We start from the raw sequence: 25,329 nt of genomic DNA on the forward strand, positions 1-25,329 counted from the left end.
CAGCGAGGACTAAGGCTCTAAGGGTGAATACAGCGAGGACTAGAGCTCTAAGGGTGAATACAGCGAGGACTAGAGCTCTAAGGGTGAATACAGTGAGGACTAGAGCTCTAAGGGTGAATACAGCGAGGACTAAGGCTCTAAGGGTGAATACAGCGAGGACTAGAGCTCTAAGGGTGAATACAGTGAGGACTAGAGCTCTAAGGGTGAATACAGCGAGGACTAAGGCTCTAAGGGTGAATACAGCAAGGACTAGAGCTCTAAGGGTGAATACAGCGATGACTAGAGCTCTAAGGGTGAATGCAGCTAGGACTAGAGCTCTAAGGGTTTGTACCACGATTCCTGCACTTGCCAACATGAAAGGTAGTGGTGCTATAACTGAACTGTATGGTGCAATCAGGAATTCATAACCATCTAGGATGAACCAAGACCACACAATGTCAGAACTCTGGGATTAGAGCTTCAACACACAGAACGTCAAAACACTGGGATTAGAGCTTCAACACACAGAACGTCAGAACACTGGGAGTAGAGCTTCAACACTACGGAACGTAAGAACACTGGGATTAGAGCTTCAACACTACGGAACATGAGAACTCTGGGATTAGAGCTTCAACACAACAGAACGTCAGAACACTGGGATTAGAGCATCAACACTACGGAACGTAAGAACTCTGGGATTAGAGGTTCAACACTATGGAACATCATAACTCGGGGATTAGATCTTCAACACACAGAACATCAGAACACTGGGATTAGAGCTTCAACACACATAATGTCAGAACACTGGGATTAGAGCTGCAACACTACGGAATGTCAGAACTCTGGGATTAGAGCTTCAACACAGAACGTCAGAACACTAGGATTAGAGCTTCAACACACATAACGTCAGAACACTGGGATTAGAGCTTCAACACACAGAATGTCAGAACTCTTGGATTAGAGCTTCAACACACAGAACGTCAAACACTGGGATTAGAGCTGCAACACACAGAACGTCAAACACTGGAATTAGAGCTGCAACACACATAACGTCAGAACACTGGGAGTAGAGCTTCAACACTACAGAACGTAAAAACACTGGGATTAGAGCTTCAACACTACGGAACATGAGAACTCTGGGATTAGAGCTTCAACACTACAGAACGTCAGAACACTGGGATTAGAGCGTCAACACTACGGAACGTAAAAACTCTGGGATTAGAGCTTCAACACTATGGAACATCATAACTCGGGGATTAGATCTTTAACACACAGAACATCAGAACACTGGGATTAGAGCTTCAACACACAGAATGTCAGAACACTGGTATTAGAGCTGCAACACTACGGAATGTCAGAATTTTGCACTAATTTATTTTGCATTTATTTTAAATTTGTTGGACCGAATGGTGTTCTTGTTTTGTTCTTGATTTATTTCTTCTTGACTTGTTTAAAGAAGATGTGTCCGGCCCATGGGGACATTAACGTGTGTTGTCGGGCCTTACAAATACATTTGATTTGATTTAACTCTGGGATTAGAGCTTCAACACAGAACGTCAGAACACTGGGATTAGAGCTTCAACAAACAGAACGTCAGAACACTGGGATTAGAGTTTCAACACACAGAATGTCAGAACTCTGGGATTAGAGCTTCAACACACAGAACGTCAGAACACTGGGATTAGAGCTTCAACACACAGAACATCAGAACACTGGGATTAGAGCTTTAAAAAAAGTTTTTCGCCCACAGCAGTCCGAACACTAAACACCCTATAATAATATAATAATAATATAATTTAGGACCTGCTCCGAGGTCACCATTTGGCACACATGCGAACCATGCATACAATGCGTATCTGCGATTAACCCATCCCGTCGTCCTTCCCCCCCAAGGGCAGCCGGGAGCAGACAGGCGCCACGTGAGCCGCGCCAGGGGACCAATCCAAGTGCTCCTGTCCGTCTTCGTCAAGGACGCCACAGCGTTAGCGATCTTGTTGTTGTGCATGTTTTTCCATTGGGTTTATCTTATCGGGGGGGGAAACCCTTGCGAGCACGGGGAGAACATGCAAACTCCACACAGAAAGGCCTGGGAGATACCCCACCTGGGTAACTGGCATCATGGAAACCTGGTCCCCAAGCGGGATTCGAACCCTGGACCTTCTTGCTGTGAGGCGACAGTGTTAACCACTACACCACCGTGCCGCCAACCCTGGCCCGCCCCCCCTTGCCCAACGGGCAAGCATCCGACACTGACTGACACTGTTATATGTGACTGTCCTGTATGTATTTATGTATTTATTGTGGGGATTGGGAGGTGGGAGCGGGGCGTTTGATGTTTCATGTTGATGTCCCAGTTAGGGCTGGGCAATTAATCGAAAAGAAATCGCTATAAAAAAAGTTAGGATGATTTTTTTTTAATTAAAAATACAAAAATAAAAGATTCTATTAAAGGGGAACTATTTTACTATTTCTTTCACCATTTGGGCACTTTTACACAATTCCTGTGAGTCTATGGAACACCTCTGTATTTCTTTTTTAATTTTATTCATTGTTTTGTATTTCTAATCAAGTCCTCAAAAACAGCATTTTTCTACCTCAAGATCTTAAGCCGTTTTGAGCCTGGGCTACAACCACTGTGTGCAGCTCATCATGAGCCTGATGCCACACAGCCACATTATCATGCAGCTGAGTCTCTCTGACATCACAAATCAGCACATTTTCAGATGACTCAGTTCAGTGAGGGTGAATATTGTGAGAGGAGAATTGGAAGAATGCGCCAATATGAGAATTAGAGACATAGATCATATTAATATAAGTTCACATAGCTAGGAAACAATGCTAAACACTCAAAAAGGCCATTTATAAGATAGTTCCCCTTTACATTTTTTTTTTTTTTTACTTTACTTTTTTAAATGATGACTAGTCTGACTTGAGTTATTTTGTATGTTACAAGATACTTTTAAGTTTAAGTCAAGCACTTTCATATATGTTATGTTTAAGTTTAAGTCAAGCACTTTCATATATGTTATGTTGTCTGTTTAAGAAAGAGTGCAATAAATGATTTTATTGAAAAAACAAGAATCGTGTGAGAGAGTTGTGATCTCAAATCTTAGAGAGAAAAATCGTGATTCACATTTTAGCAAGAATCGCCCAGCCCTAGTCTGCAGTGCTAATTAACATGCTGTACCGAAAGCAATTACCACCAACCATCGTTGTGTGGCGTTAAAGTATCTTGTATCTTGTAACACACAGAACGTCAGAACACTGGGATTAGAGCTTCAACACAGAACGTCAGAACACTGGGAGCTTCGGCATCACATGAAATGTCATGCTTTTGTCCGTTTTGTTAATTTTGTCAGCTGTTAACCAGAATGCTTTGTTGAGGCTTGGTCATAATTACAACTGATTCAGGATGGATTTGAATTTTTCTAACACAGGTAGCACACATTGTCTGTTTTTAATTCATCTGTTTGTTGGACAGGGTTAACGCTGTGTCTGTTTTGACATAGAGGGGGTGAACTTTTGAAACTGTGCACACTCGGTTGTTTCCGCAAAGGTTCACATTTAAAAATAAACAAATGGACAGAAACACCTTCCATCAAATTGATATCCGTTCAATGACAGATTGATGTAACCGTCCGCAGCCTACAGATTTGTACTGCGTGACGTCTAATGTAATATTCCACAGGCTCAAGGAAGACAGATCATGAAAATGATGATGATCTCACCAGGGTCCTCTTCTTCTGCAAAGGCCACAATGTGGACCCCTTCAATATCATCTTCCTGAGAAATATATTTAAAAAAAGATAATTAGAAGAAGATTACTTGAATCTAATTTTACACAAGGCATACACAATACACCCTCATGGTCATGCTAGGGATGGAACTGTCAAATGGACTGCATTTATATAGAGCATTTATGCTAATTGCTTTAAAACATATGCCTCACATTCACTCACACACACACACACACACACACACACACACACACACACACACACACACACACACACACACACTAGTTAAACTGTTTCTTCAATTTATTTGAGTTTTATATTATAATTGTAATATTCTCTGTCTCTTCGAAATACAACAGCTTTACATTTTTATCTGCACAAACAAATCAACTAAACTCTTGCTCAAGGACACTTTGAGGTGCTGCTGGTGACATACAACCGTTCTACCTCCTGAACTGCTGCTCTACCTCCTGAACTGCTGCTCTACCTGCTGCTCTACCTCCTGAACTGCTGCTCTACCTCCTGGACTGCTGCTCTACCTCCTGAACTGCTGCTCTACCTCCTGAACTGCTGCTCTACCTCCTGGACTGCTGCTCTACCTCCTGAACTGCTGCTCTACCTCCTGAACTGCTGCTCTACCTCCTGAACTGCTGCTCTACCTCCAGGACTGCTGCTCTACCTCCTGAACTGCTGCTCTACCTCCTGGACTGCTGCTCTACCTCCTGAACTGCTGCTCTACCTCCTGAACTGCTGCTCTACCTCCTGAACTGCTGCTCTACCTCCTGAACTGCTGCTCTACCTCCTGAACTGCTGCTCTACCTGCTGCTCTACCTCCTGAACTGCTGCTCTACCTCCTGAACTGCTGCTCTACCTCCTGAACTGCTGCTCTACCTGCTGCTCTACCTCCTGAACTGCTGCTCTACCTCCAGGACTGCTGCTCTACCTCCTGAACTGCTGCTCTACCTCCTGGACTGCTGCTCTACCTCCTGAACTGCTGCTCTACCTCCTGAACTGCTGCTATACCTCCTGAACTGCTGCTCTACCTCCTGAACTGCTGCTCTACCTCCTGAACTGCTGCTCTACCTCCTGAACTGCTGCTCTACCTCCTGAACTGCTGCTCTACCTCCTGAACTGCTGCTCTACCTCCTGGACTGCTGCTCTACCTCCTGAACTGCTGCTCTACCTCCTGAACTGCTGCTCTACCTCCTGAACTGCTGCTCTACCTCCTGAACTGCTGCTCTACCTCCTGAACTGCTGCTCTACCTCCTGAACTGCTGCTCTACCTGCTGCTCTACCTCCTGAACTGCTGCTCTACCTCCTGAACTGCTGCTCTACCTCCTGGACTGCTGCTCTACCTCCTGAACTGCTGCTGCCTGCTGCTATGATATATAAGCTATACAATGCCTTGATATAATACTTGAGAGTAAACAGTCTGCAAACATCACAGGTCTAAAATAAATAAGGTGTTGGACACAAACAGATTAATGAAATGGAAGTGTCTGCACACTTCTCGTTTGTTCCCATGTGTTTGTCAGTCGATAAATGAAGATGAACTATGAGCATAGAACCATGCAGACTCTATACTTTTCATTCTATGCGTTGAATCATCCAACAATTCTCACTCACCCAGGTCTCAAACATGTCCTCGGCACGCAGCTTTCTCAGGGTGGGTCTGGAAAACACAGAATACACTTGTTCTGTAAACTGAATGGCCCAAACATACAGTCATCTAGTGACTTATTTTCTCATTTTATGTGTCACATTTTGTCAAATGTCTGCAAATTTCTAGTTGTCAATTCAACTATATTATTTGTTTTAGTATTCATCTCTATCTATAAGTGTGGATTTTCATCAGAACTCTTTGTCTGCAGATCCTGTGTTACTCAGTGGGTGACATGTGGCAGAGGTTCCGTTCCCTGTTCCGTTCCCTGTGTAGTTCAGCGAGCAAAAGCACGCCTGCGATACATTACTGAACATGTTTGCACTTGTGACACATGTAAAGCTTATTTATACATATTTAACTAAACAACAGTACAGACACAACAAACGAGAAACAAAATTGTGTACAAAATTGGGAGATGAGTGAACAAGATGTGTGTTGTGATATAGTATTGTAAACATTTTCTAAAACATATTCTAAACAGATCTATCATCGCTTGTCTTACTGTGATGTGGTGTGGAATAAAAAAAATAAACATATTTTAAATGAAATGGCATATATACTAAGGCTGGGAGGTATACCAAAGGTATACAATAGTTTATCCATGCAAAGGTATAGATTTGTACTATACTGCTGCCACAGTATTATACTACTTGACTTTGTCTATATTGATGCTCGTTTTATACTTATTTCATGTCTGTACTTTATGCATTGCTCTTGATCAAATTTTATGCTTTGTTTTAGTCAAGCACTTTGAGCTGCAATTCTTGTATGAAATGTGCTATACAAATAAAGTGTATTATTATTAGTAGTAGTATTAGTAGTAGTAGTATTAGTAGTAGTAGTAGTAGTAGTAGTAGTAGTAGTAGTAGTAGTAGTAGTAGTAGTAGTAGTAGTAGTAGTAGTAGTAGTAGTAGTAGTAGTAGTAGTAGTAGTAGTAGTATTACTATATTGTAAAAGAATATATAATAATAATAATTGTTCCTTGCAGCAGTATTAAAAAAAGGAAATAGAATTTTTTTTATTAAACTGCAACATGGAAATATTACAAGAAATCATATCACATTGTAATTTGTATTGGAAAACGAAGTAGTGTCAAATACCGTTATACTGTCAACATACCATTCATGATGTGATATTTTGGCCATATTTTCCAGTCCTAGCATAATATACCAAAAATAATTCCGAGAAGAGGCAGCAAAATTCACATCAAGTCATCTCAGCGTTCCTCACTGCCTGTGTTGGGTTAGGGTTAGGGTTAGGGTTCCTCACCGCCTGTGTTGGGTGATGAACTCCACTAGTTCCTCTTCGCTGTGAGGTTTGTCTGGGATGGTGACTGGCTCCTCCATGAAGGGCTCGTAGAAGTCCACCTCGTTCATCTTGAGAGTCAGCTTCTTGGCCACCTGAAACACAATAGAGACATTAACCTGAAACACAGTGGAGACATTAACCTGAAACACAGCGGAGACATTAACGTTAGGTTATGACTATAACCAAGTTCTGTTAGTATAGCGACGCTCGGCATCGCTCTCTGCACTATCTCGCATATGTGCACGCGCACTGAATAAAGACCACAAATGTACCTTTAATCCCAATATTCGTCTGACCACACCCCTATCAGCTTACCCATATAAGCAGGGGTGGGGCCACCCACTCGCCTCCTTCCCAAGCTTTCGCCACAAGGCGAGGTCAAAGGCTGCAGCGGCGTCGGATGCCGAGCGTCGCTATACTAACAGAACTTGGTTATAGTCATAACCTAACGTTCTGTTTCGTATTCGCTCTCGCTCGGCATCGCTCTCTGCACAAGCGAGAGCCAACGGCCGACAAATACACCCCGCTGACAGCCCCCCACAACCATCAGAACAGGGAGGGCCGAGCCCCCCCGACCCACCCTAATGGAGGGCACCCCCCCTATTAGGGGCTTCACGGGAGGGCGACGGACCCGACCGTGCGAAGAGGCACTCAAGCAACTCAACGCACAGGGTGAGCAGACCGTGGCTTGACCCCACGACTACACACACGCACAACCCGCGTGCCACCCGGGAACGAACGGAGGAACAACCTCGTTACTGCCCCCAGAATCACGGGGTCAAGGGCAAACCCAACCCCGTGGCAAGGCCGTAGCAGCGGAGCGCGAAGGAAGACCCAGACCCACCAAAAGGACTGGACTCCCTGGAATGGGGGCCCGGAGAAGTCCATGATGCCAGCATCAAGACCCCACCAGGTGGGCACGTAGTGCCCCGCCCCCCACATCGCCAGCGTATTCGGACAAAGGCCCCTCAGCCGAGCGGGCCCCGTCCCCCCAATAGTACACCGCCTGGCACACTGACCCTGCAACAGGCAGTCAGCATGGCCGTAAGCACACAAAAAAGGTTAACCAACGGAAGCAGGCAGCGCACCGGGGAAAAACCAGGCATCAGGCTATTAACCCTAGCCTGGAGACTGCGGACGAGACAGGCGCCAGAGGGGACAGCTGAACACAGCCGCCCCGGCGGAAGGAGCGTAAGCTGGCGGTGTTGCATGACCAAGCCTCCATTTAAAAACCCCCACCCAGAGGGGTCGAGGCAGAGAAGGCTGACACGATTGGCAGACGTCATGAACGTGCAGGGGCACCCTCAACGGTGAACCCGGGAGTTGACACTGCTCCAACACACCAGGGAATCAACCACCTTGGTGTTACCCAATGCGGTGGTTGTTCCTATAACCCCTCAAGAAAAAACTCCAAAACACACCTGCGGGTATACACCGGCTATACCGCAGTACAAGTGTTTCAGTTTCCAAAAAAGGGTTAACCCAGGCCTACGGGTCGACGAAACATTACTTCGGACCGGGCCTGGCGGTACGGGAAGCACAGGGTCACCAGAGGAGGTCAAAAACCACCCCCACAGGCCCCTCTTCGCCATGCGTGAGAGAGGAGCGAAAAAGAATGGAGAACCAGCCCCTAAGCACACCGTACTTGGTATTCCCAGGCGGTCTCCCAACCAAGTACTAACCAGGACCAACCTGTGTAGCGGCCGAGATCCGACGAGATCGAGCGTGTACAGAATGGCATGGCCGTAAGCCATTACGACAGTGCTGAGTAAAAACGTACCCAACCAGGGTCTCCATAGCGCTTAACCCTGTGACACCCGGACCGACCTGGCATTTTTCCCCCTGAAAAAAGCCCAAGTCCCTCAGGGTACCAGAACAGCAGATCTGCATCCCCGGCGGACAACGGGTTCAACTGATCCGGACCAGCGTGACCAGAACCAGTCCCGTGCCCTAACCACGCCGACATGCCTACTCCAGGAGAAAGGGCAGATATGCGTGTCGATCTTAACATAAAAAGAAGGCGCCACCCAGACGTTCGGGCGAACCGCGCCTGGTGGCCCACCCCAAGGGCGTGAGACCTCTCTACATATGTTCAGATCCATTCCGTCATCATCCCCCAGACATGAACGAGAATCCGTCGAAAACCAACCCAGGTCGTGGGATTTGGTCGCCGGAAGAGGAAAAACCCCCATCTCAGTTGCTTTATAAAAACGCCGTTTTAACCACAAGCAACCAAGGCGTGCCAGTCAGTCGCCTGTTTACAGCGAGCTAGCACTATACGTGCGTCAGGACACACCCCCATCAATGAACAGGCTATTTAGACCTGTCATTGAATCCCCAAGGCGCCCAGGGGAGCGACAAGAGGGGTGTGACACTTCCTAACTCCAACACTTTTTGAATAGAAAAGAAGGAAGCATCAACAGTATGTATCCCAGTCTACACAACCGGGGGTAAAAAATTTTCACATTTTTACATCCCACCACCCTCCCATAGGAAGGAGACGGGGATCCCCAGAGAGACTTTCCACGTGAGCTGAACAGATTGAAAAGAATATATTGCACCTTGAGCCATGTAAAAAATTGGTTTTAGGGCTCTCCGGGGAAGAGGCACTGAACCCATACACACTCAATAATCGAATTGAATCGAATACATATACAATAGAATAGGACACCTTCTAGAGGGTCCACTCACTTTGACAATCTGAGGAGGAAGGCTCTGTACTCTGATGGAGGCTCCCTCACATGGAAGAAGGAGTCCGAACTCACAGAAGGCCCGAATAGGCGCTTGGTGAGGAGGAGCCCTGACCACCCCCCTGAAACAGATCCATCACATGGACCTGAACAGCACACGGAAGTCCTACCAACAGAGACGCGCACGGTGACGTACTCTATGGCGGGGGAATTCCTGCGGTGCACACGCCCAATATACCAGGCCGTGGGACCAGGAAACTCCCCCCCCCCCGTAACGTGCCGAACCGCCACGTGACGGGAACCTTGAAGGACAGGGGGTGTACCCCTGACCGACAGAAACAAGGGGGAGAGGAAAGGTTACCAGTTCACCCCTTTACGACCCCACACCCATGATACGATGTAATGACAAAAAGAGAATATGACACAGTCATAGTCAGCTCTATGAAGCGTTTGACAGCTCCACACAGCGCATGAGCTAACCTGCTATCTGATTTTTACTAAGGAAAAAACACAGAATAGAGAGGGCGCTAAGAGCCCCGGTCCAACATACACATGTGCTTCTGTGGCCAGTCCAACCCAGTTGTAGGTCACATGACACACACAACCCATCATCACCTACAAAAAATGGCAAAAACACTCTACAGAGGAACGCCGTTTTTCATAATGAGAGAATACATAATTCTCGATTAGTATCGGCCACAGGCCTTGCTAAGCACACACGACAGCGACCAAACAATCTTTTCTTTTAGGAAAATAAAGTTTCTCCAGCAGTTTTAGCACAACCTCAGCAATCAAGCTAAGGGTTACATCGCATCCCTACCACACAAAAGACACAATGTAGTGCAACATGTCTGATAGGAGGATGAAAAAGTCCCCAGGGAACCGGGGGGAAACACAATCCTCTTATTTTACCCTTAATACGGCCAGTTAAAACAGGAAAACCTGTTAATATGTGAACACTGTTCATTGTCATCACAGGCTGAGAAAAGAACATTCTTTTACTCACTTGTCACTAAGCATAGCTTCATAGGTTAGTTACCTTAGTTGTGAGTACACGGTACATATAAACACACATGATGTTTCTCACACAACAACCAGATCATTTTCTGTAACAACCCGATTTGCACGGAGAAGCTAACTGCCAGTGACAAAAACAGTTCACACATAACTCGCGTCGTATCCTAAATGCATTGCAGCAACACACGTTTTGGGAAAACATCGTTATTCACAAAACATTTAGAAAAGTAAAACCAGAAGACGTGTTATAAGGTCTGGTCAAACCTTGTCCTACCCGGAACGTAGATCAGCGAAGTGCAGACTCAAGACCCCGTAGACAACACAGCCGATCCTGTGTTGCTCGAACTGGGCAGCGTCGTCGCTCCAACCAGTCGCTACAGTCCTCTTTGTTGACGCAATCCCCGTCCAGGCTCAGGGCAGGGTCGACGAACATCCCCTGTCAAGGATGACGTCGTAGTCAAGAGTGTAAAACATGTTATAATCAAAGCACGTTCAACAGAGTAGCATTAAGCTAACGGCCGCTCCAACCGTTCGGGCGCTACTGCCCCTGCTCGCGAGACGCCGAGCTAACGGCGCACGCGACCAGAAGCGAGCTCGCGCCAGGCCTTGGCCTATAGCAGCAAGCTAACGTTACCTAGTGATCACGACATGCTAGCGCCGCAGCTAACAGCTGACTGGCTAACAGTAGGCCCAACCTAAGTAGGCCATGCAGCGATCCCAGCAGGCTAACGCAGCAGCTAACAGCTGACTGGCTAACCGTAAGCTAAGCAGCTATCACCTGAACATGTATACAATGACATAACACTCACCCAGACAGGCCGCCGTTCTGAACCTCTCCTCACTTTTTAAGAGAAAAGAGAAACAAGATGTCAACACTGCTTTACAACGGTGATTTTACCAACACCCGACGGAATCAGCACAATACCAAACTGGCCTGTGTAGCTGACTTGAACATGGATCTGCCGCTATCGCACATCCATGCACATATCTCCTCGTGAAGGAATACTCTCATTTGGATATGAAAGAAGGGGCTTAACACGGGACAGAGAGATAACCACTCGTCCAGAACACACAGGGATCACCAGTGTTAATGGTCGCGGCCCACTAGTTAAACTAAAATGGCTTCAGACCAAGGTCTTCTGTCGTCTAGGAGACTGAACAAAGGACCCTAGCCTGGGGCCGGTTTTCATAAACATTGTCAAGTAGCCCCCATAGCACTAACAGACAAGTGAAGCCTGCCAGCAAACATAACTCACCAGAACCAGGAACCCACCGCGTCTCACAACCGCGGCGCGTCCTACAGCCCAGCTGTGCCTTTACCGCAACCAGCACACAGCAAGGACTGCAGTTGGAAAAGCATGTAGCGGCACGAACTCCCAATACGAAAACCGGTGGAGGATTTTTAGAATGATCATCATCTTCCAGACACTCCAGTACGAAGACAATATCGCCGTATTTTCTCGAAAATAGTGAGAGAGAAAATAAAGATATGATGTCAACGTATCCTTGTTTCCCAAAGCTGCTCCTAATCCTTTCTTCCAACATGGTGTCAAGTGTGGGGATCTACCGAGGCACTTCTTCCTTGTGGTGAAAGCGAGAAGGAGGCGAGTGGGTGGCCCCACCCCTGCTTATATGGGTAAGCTGATAGGGGTGTGGTCAGACGAATATTGGGATTAAAGGTACATTTGTGGTCTTTATTCAGTGCGCGTGCACATATGCGAGATAGTGCAGAGAGCGATGCCGAGCGAGAGCGAATACGAAACAGAACCTGAAACACAGTGGAGACAATAACCTGAAACACAGTAGAGACATTAACACACCGCCCTGATGCACATGCATCCTTAGAGGTACTCGGCCGACACCTGTGACCAATCTACATGTTCTTGGTATCTAGGGACCTCAGTGAATGTATTCCCAGTGTCAGAAATATTGTGTCTATTACTAGGCTTGCTTAAATTGTGATGAAACAAAGGAGAATATGAATTATGATTTTTCTTTGCATCTTTGAAAGTGAATAACACCATGCTAAAAATTACCAGACATGAAAAACTGCCACTGATCTCGTTCAATACCTTCTTGAGATCACGTGTACAAACATTTTAAGGAAATTAATAAAGGCAAGATGATTAAACAGAAGGTTTTGTAGATACAGTACTGAATTCTCCCATCCGGACCAATGCCATTTGAAATATTATTATAGAATATAGAATAGCAGGCTTATAAATTACCTTATTATAGCAATTCGCACATTTTTGTGCCAAATCTTATCTTTCAAATGCCCAAGTTCATTTTGGATTTAGTATCACCAGGCGTGCATAAGAACAGATAATGACATCTACTGTATGTACAGTAGGTTTATTATTCTGGCCAGAGTGACGCCATTTTTAAACTGATTTCAAATCTGATTGTTGCTAAATGCTCAAAATAGGGGAGACAAACTAACTGCGCTCCATTATATGCCAATAACTTCATTCGTTCATTCATTCATTCATACAGAACCCATTTGCTTTTTTTGACCTAGAGGCCTCTGGGAAGTGTATTTCTGAAAATGTCCAATGCTCATCGAAAGCTCTGGATGTCCTCTTCAAAATGGCCGCAAAAAAACGACAATTACAGACGGTAAATTTTTCAAAATGGTGGATATTCACAAACTAAACAACAGACAAATGTAAACTAAAATCTATCTAATAACACTATTGGTAAACTAACGTATTGATGATAATATACATTATAACTGCTGTTGTGACATGGTTATGATGTTTATACTTGAATACGTTTGACAAAAAAACGATAATTTTGTCAGACAGTCTGGAGAGATTGATTTATGACGTGATGTCATTTACGGTCTGGCCCCGGACTGCACGGGCGGAAGAGGTTAATTACACACATCATATTCCAGGCTTCCCACTCTACATCACCACAGTTGTTTGTTCTGTTGTTTGATTTTTGATTTTTGATTAATTTTTGATTATCTTTTTCCCCCTCCTTTTTCCTCAGTTTTTCTCCCATCCCAATGTTAGTCGTTATGCCAATTCCCAATCCCCTTCCTGGTCGCGCATCTACCCCCTACGGTCGGTCTGGGAGAGTGGAGGCTATCACATGCTTCCTCCGACACATGTGTAGCCAATCAACCGCTTCTTTTCACCTAGCAGCGCGGACTCTCACTGAGAGGGTGTAACGTGTGGAAGGATCACACTACCCCCCTTAGATCCTTTCCTCGCTGAGCAGGCACCCCGACCGAACTGTAGGAGTCGCTGTTTACAATGACCAGGACCCACCCACCAGCTTTCCCACCCCTAACACTGCCAATTGTGTTAGTATGAACGACCAGCCAAGTTGGTAGCAATGCCGAGAGCTGGGCTTGAACCCAGCATATCCTGCACTAGTGGCGAGCGCCTTGCTTACTGCGCCACTTAGCCACCCGATTTGTTATTTGTTTTTTAGTACTCTTTCTCTTTTACTAGCTAACTGAATGGGGTATTTTAACAGACGGCTATGCTAAGCTAATGGCATTACAATTCATATGTTAATACTTACCATATTGGATATTTATGTTGGATTAAAATACTTACTTGCATTTAAGTAGTTTATTTCTTGTTATTACATTATGGTAATGAGCATTTTGTACATGGAACTATTTACATTGTCATTATCATTCATATATGCACTATGTGTGCAATATATTGATACTGTATACATGCTTTGTATTGTATTTTTCTGTTTGACAGTAAAGCCTTTTTATTGGAGTTTTTGTTCGCTATCTGTCTAGCCTTGCTCAGACACGCAATTGCAAGAACAGAATAATGAGTGTTCTCAGAATCTCACTCCACAGAAATATTGAATAAACTCCCTAGTCAATAAACAACATAATATTGTGTTGTAATAGAGGAATGTTTCTCGCTAAGTGATACCAGGGGTACTTACAGCTTTGTCGAAAGTGGCGAAGAATTTGATGTAGGGCTGAAACTGCTCTGCTGCCTCTGTGAACGCATTGTAGTCTGTGGAAGAAGAGAGAGGGAGGTTAGACTGAGTGGAAGAAGAGAGAGGGAGGTTAGACTGAGTGGAAGAAGAGAGAGGGAAGGTATGGCCGAGTGGAAGAAGAGAGAGGGAAGGTATGACTGAGTGGAGGCAGAGAGAGGGAAGGTATGACCGAGTGGAAGAAGAGAGAGGGAGGTTAGACTGAGTGGAGGCAGAGAGAGGGAGGTTAGACTGAGTGGAAGAAGAGAGATGGAGGTTAGACTGAGTGGAAGAAGAGAGATGGAGGTTAGACTGAGTGGAAGAAGAGAGAGGGAGGTTAGACTGAGTGGAGGCAGAGAGATGGAGGTTAGACTGAGTGGAAGAAGAGAGATGGAGGTTAGACTGAGTGGAAGAAGAGAGATGGGGGTTAGACTGAGTGGAAGAAGAGAGAGGGAAGGTATGACCGAGTGGTGGTGGAGAGAGGGAAGTTAGACTGAGTGGAGGCAGAGAGAGGGAAGGTATGACCAAGTGGAAGAAGAGACGGAAGGTAGACCGAGTGGAAGAAGAGAGAGGGAAGGTATGACCGAGTGGAAGAAGAAATAGGGAAGGTATGACCGAGTGGAAGAAGAGAGAGGGAAGGTATGACCGAGTGGTGGTGGAGGAGGAAGAGAGAGGGAAGATATTACCAAGTGGTGGAAGAGAGAGGGAAATATGACAGAGTGGTGTAAGAGAGGGGGAAGGTATGACTGAGTGGTGGAAGAGAGGGGGAAGGTATGACTGAGTGGTGGAAGAGAGGGGGAAGGTATGACCGAGTGGAGGAAGAGAGGGGGAAGATATGACACACAGTTATACATTCACTCCCCTCCCGACACCACAGCTGCTACTATTGCCCTCTCCTCCTGCCTCTCTGAAATAAAAATCTGGATGAATCACAACCTTCTCCAACTCAATAGTACTAAAACCGAAATCCTTGTAATGGGCACATCTCACCTTCTCCGTAAAAACCCTGACTGCTCCATATCCATCAACAACCACTCTATCCTCCCGTCCCCCACAGTGAAAAACGTGGGTGTTCTTTTTGACCCCAAACTATCATTCGAACCACACATCAACAACATCACCAAGACATGCTACTTTCCACTCCCTAGCACCTCTAAGCTGTCTCCCTCTCTCTGTATTATCCCCACCATGTCGTCATTGTGAAAGTCCATGTACTGTGTTTGTCCATGTACTGTGTTTGTCCGTATGCTATAATGCCATGTATGCAAATCGCTTTGAGATGCCTAATGTAAGGCGCTATATAAAATAAATTTATTATTATTATTATTATTATTATTATTATTATTATTATTATTATTATTATTATTATTATTATTATTATTATTATTATTATTATTATTATTATTAATATGAAAAATTATCCGCCATTTTTCATCAGATTGAGATGCTTTTTTTTCATTCACAGAAAGGTAAAGAAACAAACTACGTTCGATTGTATGTCAATAACGTTCAGGTTTGTTCGACCCGTGAGACATAATCACAAAAATAATTTGCCTCCAAGTTTGACAGGGGCTGGCGTGAGCTGGGTAGTGTAGTTTTATGTAATTTCGATGTCCATTGAAAGCCCCAGGTCTCCTCTGTCTTAGGACTACAACGTTTTTATGACTTCCTCGCGTCTCATTCATCCAGTTACCGCCGGGATGTGCCAAGGTATTTATGAACTCATATTTCGCTAATAACACTTAAAATAATTGGTATTTTGGTACAAAAACATGTTGACAGACACCACAATGGAGAAAATGGTATTTGTGCACTGATGTTTAAACAAATTATAATTATAGTTTCCTTTATCGTTACCAAGGTAAATGTGATCATGTACTGTACTGTGTATGTAGCCTACTAAAGGTTATGCCGCCCTGCCCTTACACAGACCCCGGCAGCTGGGTGGTGCTGTTGTGGTAAAAATAGATGTGTAAATCCATGGAGATGAGGGAGTGATTTAAATGCTCTGTATGATTAACTATAGAGCTCCCCATCACACACGACTGGAAGGTATGATGAGCATACTGTACAGTGTGTATATATATATATAGCACACGGGTGAGAGCACTACACTTCCTCCAATACTACACTTGTGCTCAGAGTCTATCAACAGCTTGAAACACACTGAGAGTCTACCTACAGCCTGACACACTATCAGAGCTCAGAGTCTACCTACAGTCTGACACACTATCAGAGCTCAGAGTCTACCTACAGTCTGACACACTATCAGAGCTCAGAGTCTACCTACAGTCTGACACACTATCAGAGCTCAGAGTCTACCTACAGTCTGACACACTATCAGACCTCAGAGTCTACCTACAGTCTGACACACTATCAGAGCTCAGAGTCTACCCACAGCGTGACACACTATCAGAGCTCAGAGTCTACCTACAGTCTGACACACTATCAGAGCTCAGAGTCTACCTACAGTCTGACACACTATCAGAGCTCAGAGTCTACCTACAGTCTGACACACTATCAGAGCTCAGAGTCTACCTACAGCCTGACACACTATCACAGCTCAGAGTCTACCTACAGTCTGACACACTATCAGAGCTCAGAGCTACAGCCTGATACACTATCAGAGCTCAGAGTCTACCTACAGCCTGACACATTATCACAGCTCAGAGTCTACCTACAGCCTGACACACACAACCAATCAGCATCCTTTGAGGAACTACTGGCAGCTATCGGGCTTGTGCCTGAACCAATCAGCGTCCTTTGAGGAACCACTGGCAGCTATCGGGCTTGTGCCTGAACCAATCAGCATCCTTTGAGGAACTACTGGCAGCTATCGGCGTGGTTTAGGTATGACGACAGTATGTTTTAAAGTGCCCCATTCCAAACAGTTTCAAAGGACTGTGTAACAGACCATCTGGCAGGTCAGGTCAGAGTCTTCCAACAACTGCTTGAAACACACTCACGCTCGGAGTCTTCGCTCTTGAAGTATCCAATGAGGCGGATGTCCTCCTCCATCCGGTCAAAACCCTTCAGCTCCAGAGCGTTGTCAATCACCTCCACCGGCTCCTCCAGCAGCTGGAGAAATAGAAGGAGAGAGAGGAGATGAGGGAGGAGGAGGAGGTGGGAGGATAATAAATCCTGGTATGATGAACAGCTAGATATGGAGGGAGAGAGATGGGGTGAGGGAGGAGGAGGTGGGAGGAGAATAAAGTACTGGGTACCAACAGAGAGAGAGGGAGAAGGAGGTATGAGAGTAGAGGAGGTGAGGGACAGTGGCGTAGGGCGGTGCGGGGGAGCCCTGGAGTTTAGGGGGCCCCGCCCCCACTGTAGGCTATCATCTTAGTTTTAGTACTAACGCAGGAACAGGGCACAGAGGGCGGGCCCCCCCCCTCCCTGCTATGTTGCTAAGCACCCCATCCCCATCATGTGTACGCTGTAGAATTATTTGCTCACCTGCGATAGGGCTAGCCGGCTGATAACTAATGTTCATTGGCAGGCAGGGCAGCGTTCAAAGCGGGAAGCGCCGGTAAAAATGAAGCGCAAATACCCGAGCGGTGCTCAGAAAAACAAGATGAGAGCGAAAGCCGAACAGGAGACGGCAAAGCTACCAAAAATAATGTATGTAAAGCGACCTTGGGTCTTTTGAAAGGCGCTATATAAAATTAAGCTATTATTATTATTATTAACGTTTCTAGTATTGAGAGCCGACACGCACGCAGTCTAGATTTAAAGAGTGTTGGACTTTGCGCAGAAGAATGCCAGGAGACGTGCTCGTATAAAATAATAGGCCTACTACAATAGAAAGCAGCTCCTGACTGCATCCTCTACTATGTAGCCTATAGGATGTGTTTTGTTTGTTTTTTTGTAGGCTACTTTTCTTTTATACAAAATTATGTTATGTGAACCGTTCCGTTGTGTGAACTCAAATTATGATATGGCTAAATACAAAGCCACTTGTATTTGTCAATGAATGATGCCTGAAAAAATAAACATTAAAAAAAGAAAAAGCTTTAAGTGGCCGCAATGTCACTTTATTATTGATTTAGGGGAGTGGGCGGGGCCCCATGGTCCGACCTTGCGGGGGAGCCCCGAAATATTGCGCAACGCCACTGGTGAGGGAGGATGAGGTATGAGAGTAGAGGAGGTGAGGGAGGAGGAGGTATTATAAGAGTAGAGGAGGTGAGGGAGGAGGAGGGATGAGAGTAGAGGAGGTGAGGGAGGAGGAGGTATGAGAGTAGAGGAGGTGAGGGAGGATGAGGTATGAGAGTAGAGGAGGTGAGGGAGGAGGAGGTATGAGAGTAGAGGAGGTGAGGGAGGAGGAGGTATGAGAGTAGAGGAGGTGAGGGAGGAGGAGGTATGAGAGTAGAGGAGGTGAGGGAGGAGGAGGTATGAGAGTAGAGGAGGTGAGGGAGGAGGAGGTATGAGAGTAGAGGAGGTGAGGGAGGAGGAGGTATGAGAGTAGAGGAGGTGAGGGAGGATGAGGTATGAGAGTAGAGGAGGTGAGGGAGGAGGAGGTATGAGAGTAGAGGAGGTGAGGGAGGAGGAGGTATGAGAGTAGAGGAGGTGAGGGAGGAGGAGGTATGAGAGTAGAGGAGGTGAGGGAGGAGGAGGTATGAGAGTAGAGGATTGGTTGGTATCAACAGCTAACGACTGATGGAAAGAAAGTCTGTGCGCTTGTATTACATTGGCAAATTTATGAGGACTAATTTAATTTATAGACATAACAAGTAAGAGCCTTTAGCTTGAGTTCTAGACGTTAGAAACTTCTTAACAGGCGCCCCAAAAAGTGGCCAATTTTTTTTGCAAACCAAAATACTATACTTTATACTTATAGCACATGCATACGCCAGGTCTCTTTTGAGAGATAACATTCTGAAGTTTCTGATACAATAAAGAAAGATAACTTTTAGTGCTAATGAAATAGAGTAACATAGGTCTGAACTTGAGTTGAACTTGAACTTGTGCACTCACGTTTTTCCGTATTAGTTGCAATATCCAAAAGTATATTTCCAAAAAAAATGGGTATGGCTGAAACAACACTCTGGGTCCATAGCCTATAGCAGGGGTCGGCAATTAGGTTTGGCCACGGGCCAGATTTCCCCCAAGCCATTGCTTGGCGGGCCAGGATAAAAAACAATGGCTAATTTAATATAGTGAAAAAAGACAAACGTTTTTCTCTGGTCTGCATCCCCTTAACAATTGTGTGTATTGCGCCGTACTGTATTGTACCCATTCTGCAATCTGTTAAATAAAGTTTTCATTCATTCATTCAGCTGTTGCAGATCACTGCGGCGCGTGATGAACAGATCAGAAGACAGAATGCATGAAAACACGACTCACCATACCTTGTTTGTTGTTAAGTCCTCCAAAATCCCTGCTAATGTTTGAAACATGTCACATATCCACTCGCCGCCCTCCAATTCCAGATTGCCGTTGAATGCAGCTACTTTATATGCCAATTTGAACACAGTTGTCATCATTGCCTCGCTGCTGTTGTTGTTGTCGCCACATATTATGCAGAGAGGACGTCGGCTCGGCACGCAAGAATCACCGACCTGTTGCGATAAACCCGTATTTTAAGTATGGCTCCTGTTTATTAAAAGAAGCGTTATATTTCCCCGTTGCAAAAGATGTTTGTTTTGTTTTTTTAACACATTTTGTTACTCGCTCCATCTCGAACGCGGAAGTGAAAGTGCGTTAGGAAAATATACATGCGACCCGGTGGGACTATTCTATTGGTTCTCCCAGTCCATGTGACCATTTCTAGCATTTCAATTGGCTATAGTGACAGACATGCTTTTGATGACTGCCGGTAGATAGATACAGCTTCACAATAAAAGACACCCTGGCGTCCCGAGTGAATATTTCCTGCGCGTAAAATAAATATCATATTCTCAAAATAATCTGACGGGCCAGAAATTATTGCTGGCGGGCCAATCTCGGCCCGCGGGCCGCCTATTGCCGATCCCTGGCCTATAGTATATAGCGTCCATAGCCTATAGTACATGTCCAAATCTCATAAAAAAAAAATCAGAAATGGGCGATTAGGAGCTATTTTGGTCAAAAGTGAGGGGAAAAAAGCTCTGCGGGTTTCCATTTTCTAATAGACTCCAATGCATTCGGCAACTTTTTTACTTCCTGTTTTCGCTTGTGACTTTTCACCTAGATCCCTGATTCGCTCATCTTTTAGTTTGAGTTCTAGATGTAACAAGTTAGAGCTTTTAGTTTGAGTTCTAGACGTAACAAGTTAGTGCTTTTAGTTTGAGTTCTGGACATAACAATAGAGGTTTTAGTTTGAGTTCTAGACGTAACAAGTTAGAGCTTTTAGTTTGAGTTCTAGACGTAACAATAGAGCTTTTAGTTTGAGTTCTAGACATGACATAATAGAGCTTTTAGTTCGAGTTCTAGACATAACAAGTTAGAGCTTTTCGTTTGAGTTCTAGACACAACAAGTTAGAGCTTTTAGTTTGAGTTCTAGACACAACAAGTTAGAGCTTTTAGTTTGAGTTAATACAATAGAGATTTTAGTTTGAGTTCTAGACACAACAAGTTAGAGCTTTTAGTTTGAGTTCTAGACACAACAAGTTAGAGCTTTTAGTTTGAGTTCTAGACATAACAATAGAGCTTTTAGTTTGAGTTCTAGACGTAACAAGTTAGAGGTTTTAGTTTGAGTTCTAGACGTAACAAGTTAGAGGTTTTAGTCTGAGTTCTAGACATAACAAGCTAGAGCTTTTAATTGAGTTCTAGACGTAACAAGTTAGAGCTTTTAGTTTGAGTTCTAGACGTAACAATAGAACTTTTAGTTTGAGTTCTAGATATAACAAACAATATAGCTTTTAGTTTGAGTTCTAGACATAACAAGTTTGAGTTTTTAGTTTGAGTTCTAGACACAACAGGTTAGAGCTTTTAGTTTGAGTTCTAGACATAACAATAGAGCTTTTAGTTTGAGTTCTAGATGTAACAAGTTAGAGTTTTTAGGGAAGGTTTTGGGTAGGGATGTCCGATATTATCCGCCTACCGATATTATCGGCCGATATTGGCATTAAAATGTGATATCGGAAATGATCGGTATCGGTTTTCAATTTTTTTTTTTTTTTTACATTTATTTAACCTTTATTTACCCAGGAAAGCAAGTAAGAACAAATTCAGATTTTATTTATTGTCAAAAGTATGCATAATGTTGTGTTAATTCCACAACAAGAGATATGTAATGTTAATTACCTGAAATTATTCAGTTTTTTGGGGGGGGGGGGGGAAACCCTGCATATATCGGTTTCGGTTGATATCGGTATCGGAAATTAAGAGTTGGACAATATCGGTATATCGGTATCGGTAAAAAAGCCAATATCGAACATCCCTAGTTTTGGGTCATTCAAAAAGCATTTTAAGGTCAGTGTTAATTGAACCCTTATACTTTAACCCTAATCATAACCGTGATGGCCAGGAGCTGAGGCTAGGAACCCTATGTTGGATGACCTAAAGGAGCTGGAGATAGAAGCTTAGGAGGCCTGCAGTATACAATGAGAGGGGGCCAGCCCATTCATGGCTTTAAAACCAAACTGCAGAACCCTATAGAACGCTAATATTTAAACCCTGCTGCAGAATTCTGGACCAATTACAGGGACAATGTATAGATACAATAATCTAACCAGAAGACACACGGATCTTTAGACGAGATGAAAGACTTTTAGAAATGATTCAAAGCTGAAGAAAACTGGATTTTACTACTGCATTTATCTGTTAGTCAAACTAAATCATCATCATCATCATCATCATCATCATCATCATCATCATCATCATCATCATCATCATCAACCTTTCTTTATACTCGAAAAGACAATTGAGGTCACCCTCATTTTCAATGTTGTCGAGACTTTACAGACATTTCAATGCACACATTTCTACAATAAATATTAATAACTATCTACAGTTAGTATATAGTATAAAATGAACATAGGCATAAAATCAGCACACAGATTGACAGAATAAAAAACAATGCATAAATTGCAGACATAAGAATAGGTATAAAAGACAATAAAAGTAGTGCAATGTAAACGTGTAGACTTAATAATGGCATAAAATAAGTACAAAAGTACAATGTCGCTCGAACTTTGAAGGCATGTGAACCCCCCCCGTAACAGTCAGTCCCCCCAAAACACCCACACATAAATCCCCACCACATCCAAGACGCACCCCCCGATAAAGCACGCCATGACCAAAGGAAAACACAAACAGCCCGCGTGCTACCTACACCGCCATGCACGCCGACGGGAATGCCACCCCTGCGGGCCGCCCCATCACACCAAGGTTGTTGACATGTGGACAGGTTGCCTAGGTTCTCTAATCAAGTTAATGGAAGCAGGGCGGCCAAATAGGACAACTTCTGATTTGCTGGAGAAGGTTTTGTGGCAACATTTAATATCCTCAAGATAGTCCCTTGTCCCTTGTTGCTCCTCAAAAGTAATACATTTGTGTGGTTGGAGTAGACAGTACTGGAGTTTCTAATTGTTCTGCTACTGGTACTTAAGGCAAGACACCGCAGATGAATTATAGGCAACAAATATATTTGAATAGATATCACTATGAAACGTTCCCAGTTTGTTATGTACATAACAACTAAGAAAGAATTTATTGCAAGTTCCATTAAACCATTAGTAATATACATCTCAAACACATAACTGATAACTGAATAACATAATAACATAATAATAATGATGTTATTGAACTGAACAGAACTACACACAGGCTACAAACAGTGTAGTAAAAGTGTAGTACCCCCTAATAGGCTAAACAAATATTTGAATAGATATCACTATGAAACTTTCCCAGTTTGTTATGTACATATAAACTAAGAAAAAATATATTGCAAGTTTCCTGAATTTTATGTTTATATATGCAAATGAAACACTTCCTAATTAAATATGTGCACATTTATGGGTGCAATCAGGCTAAATTAAGTCAAATAAACAACTAAATATGTGTTATTGACATTTTATTGTCACTAGTTTCATAAAAGACATGTTTAGGAAGCAAAATATAACAAAATCTCAAAATTAACCAAAAAGATTATATTTGCCTATTCACCTGGGGTGTCTCGCCTTAATTAGAACAGCACCTGATAATCTGGTCCTAAATCAGTCTTACTTACGTCCAGCAAGAACTCCACCAGGGTGTCAGCAGACAGCAGGCCATCAAACTCGATCACCCGGTCAGCCTTGAACACGTACAAGCTGCCCTCCTCATCCAAGCCTGGCGGTCAAAGGAGTAAACAGACACCATGTGCTGTACATCAGGCACGTGCCGTGAGCTTTGAGATATTTTAATACACTTAATTACACATTGTGCCAAGCACAAATGCTATGGGTGAGTGCATACAGTATATATAAAATACACACTCACATTCAGTACACACATACACACACACTCGTGCACACACACACACACACACACACACACACACACACACACACACACACACACACACACACACACACACACACACACACACACACACGTCACACACATACACACACACACACACACACACACACACACACACACACACACACACACACACACACACACACACACACACTGGGCACAGTTGACTGGATGAAGTAGACTGTATTAATGGGTATTAGTCATTGTCCCTGATGAATAATGATCTATAATCATCTTTTCTCTGGTCATAACGGTGCAGTAGAATATATATTACATTCAGTAGAATTGATATTAGATACAGTAGAATATATATTAGATGAATAATGATCTATACTAATCTTGTCTCTGGCCATAACAGTGCAGTAGAATAGATATTAGATGCAGTAGGATAGATATTAGGTACAGTAGAATAGATATTAGGTGCAGTAGAATAGATAGTAGATGCAGTAGAATAGATAGTACATGCAGTAGAATAGATACTAGATGCAGTAGAATAGATATTAGATGCAGTAGAATAGATATTAGATGCAGTAGAATAGATATTAGATGCAGTAGAATAGATAGTAGATGCAGTAGAATAGATATTAGATGCAGTAGAATAGATAGTAGATGCCTTACCCAGTTTCTTTGCTACCTTGGTGTCCTTGTGGGAGTCCACCATTCCAAAACCGACATCCTTCTCCTCCAGAACCTGAGCTGCCAACTGCAACAACAAACATGAGGAGCTGAGAAACAACAACAAACATGAGGAGCTGAGAAACAACAACAAACATGAGGAGCTGAGAAACAACAACAAACATGAGGAGCTGAGAAACTAAATGAATGCTTGAGTTAATTGAACAGTCAAACCTATTTGTAGTTGTCTAGTCGATCCACACCACTTAACTCATTGACTGCCACGCGGTTTTTCCATCTTTAATCCCTGACGCCAGCGTTATTGACCATTTTCACGATGTTTGCGGACCCATCGTATATTCTATATTATAGCTATGGAGACAATAGTATAGCTCATTTGACAGGCACTACTTATACTCCAACAGGGAAAAAACTGTTTATTTCTACATACCTTCGTTTGTGCGCTATCCCATGCAAAAAATCGCCACGTTTCACAATAATCCAGGTTGGTTTTGTGGATTGTGAGATATAGAGTGTTTTGTGCACATTTGCGCAAATCGTGCGGGTTGCTCGCCTGAAACCTATATTATTTCCAGGTCAAAGGTAAACACAACCATATGTTTCTTCACAAAGCCATCAGGGCGTTTTCCGCGATGCTGCTATCATTACAAAAGCATGTTTTATGATGGGGTTCGGTAAAATAGACGTTACCTTTCTCAGCAGGTACTCCACTCTTGCTCCAAGTGTCTTGGATCAGAACAGGATCAGATCAGTTGTGCCTCGGAGTGCTCGGGCCCGACTATACCACGGAGCAGAATAGGTTACCTCCAAGTCCTTGGCCGGTTTGACTATAGCATTTTTATGATTTACCAGAAGTGCTGAGTCCAATGTAGTCTGGTGGAAACGCACGTTATCATCC

General features: G+C 43.9%; 1 protein-coding gene across 1 annotated transcript in view; it reads right to left on the bottom strand.

Moving 5' to 3' along the window:
- Positions 1 to 25,329, bottom strand: part of casq2 (calsequestrin 2) — a 65,130-nt gene that overhangs the window by 6,818 nt on the left and 32,983 nt on the right. The window contains exons 2-8 of the mRNA XM_084319593.1: positions 24,414 to 24,498; positions 23,503 to 23,603; positions 17,318 to 17,429; positions 14,319 to 14,392; positions 6,649 to 6,779; positions 5,343 to 5,388; positions 3,708 to 3,762 (exon numbers count right to left, since the gene is read on the bottom strand). Of these exons, the coding sequence (XP_084175719.1) occupies positions 3,708 to 3,762; positions 5,343 to 5,388; positions 6,649 to 6,779; positions 14,319 to 14,392; positions 17,318 to 17,429; positions 23,503 to 23,603; positions 24,414 to 24,498 (604 nt within the window). The remainder of the gene's footprint in view (positions 1 to 3,707; positions 3,763 to 5,342; positions 5,389 to 6,648; positions 6,780 to 14,318; positions 14,393 to 17,317; positions 17,430 to 23,502; positions 23,604 to 24,413; positions 24,499 to 25,329) is intronic.

This window comes from Notolepis coatsorum (assembly GCF_963971535.1).
Source record: "Notolepis coatsorum genome assembly, chromosome: 8".
In the NCBI taxonomy this organism is placed as follows: domain Eukaryota; kingdom Metazoa; phylum Chordata; class Actinopteri; order Aulopiformes; family Paralepididae; genus Notolepis; species Notolepis coatsorum.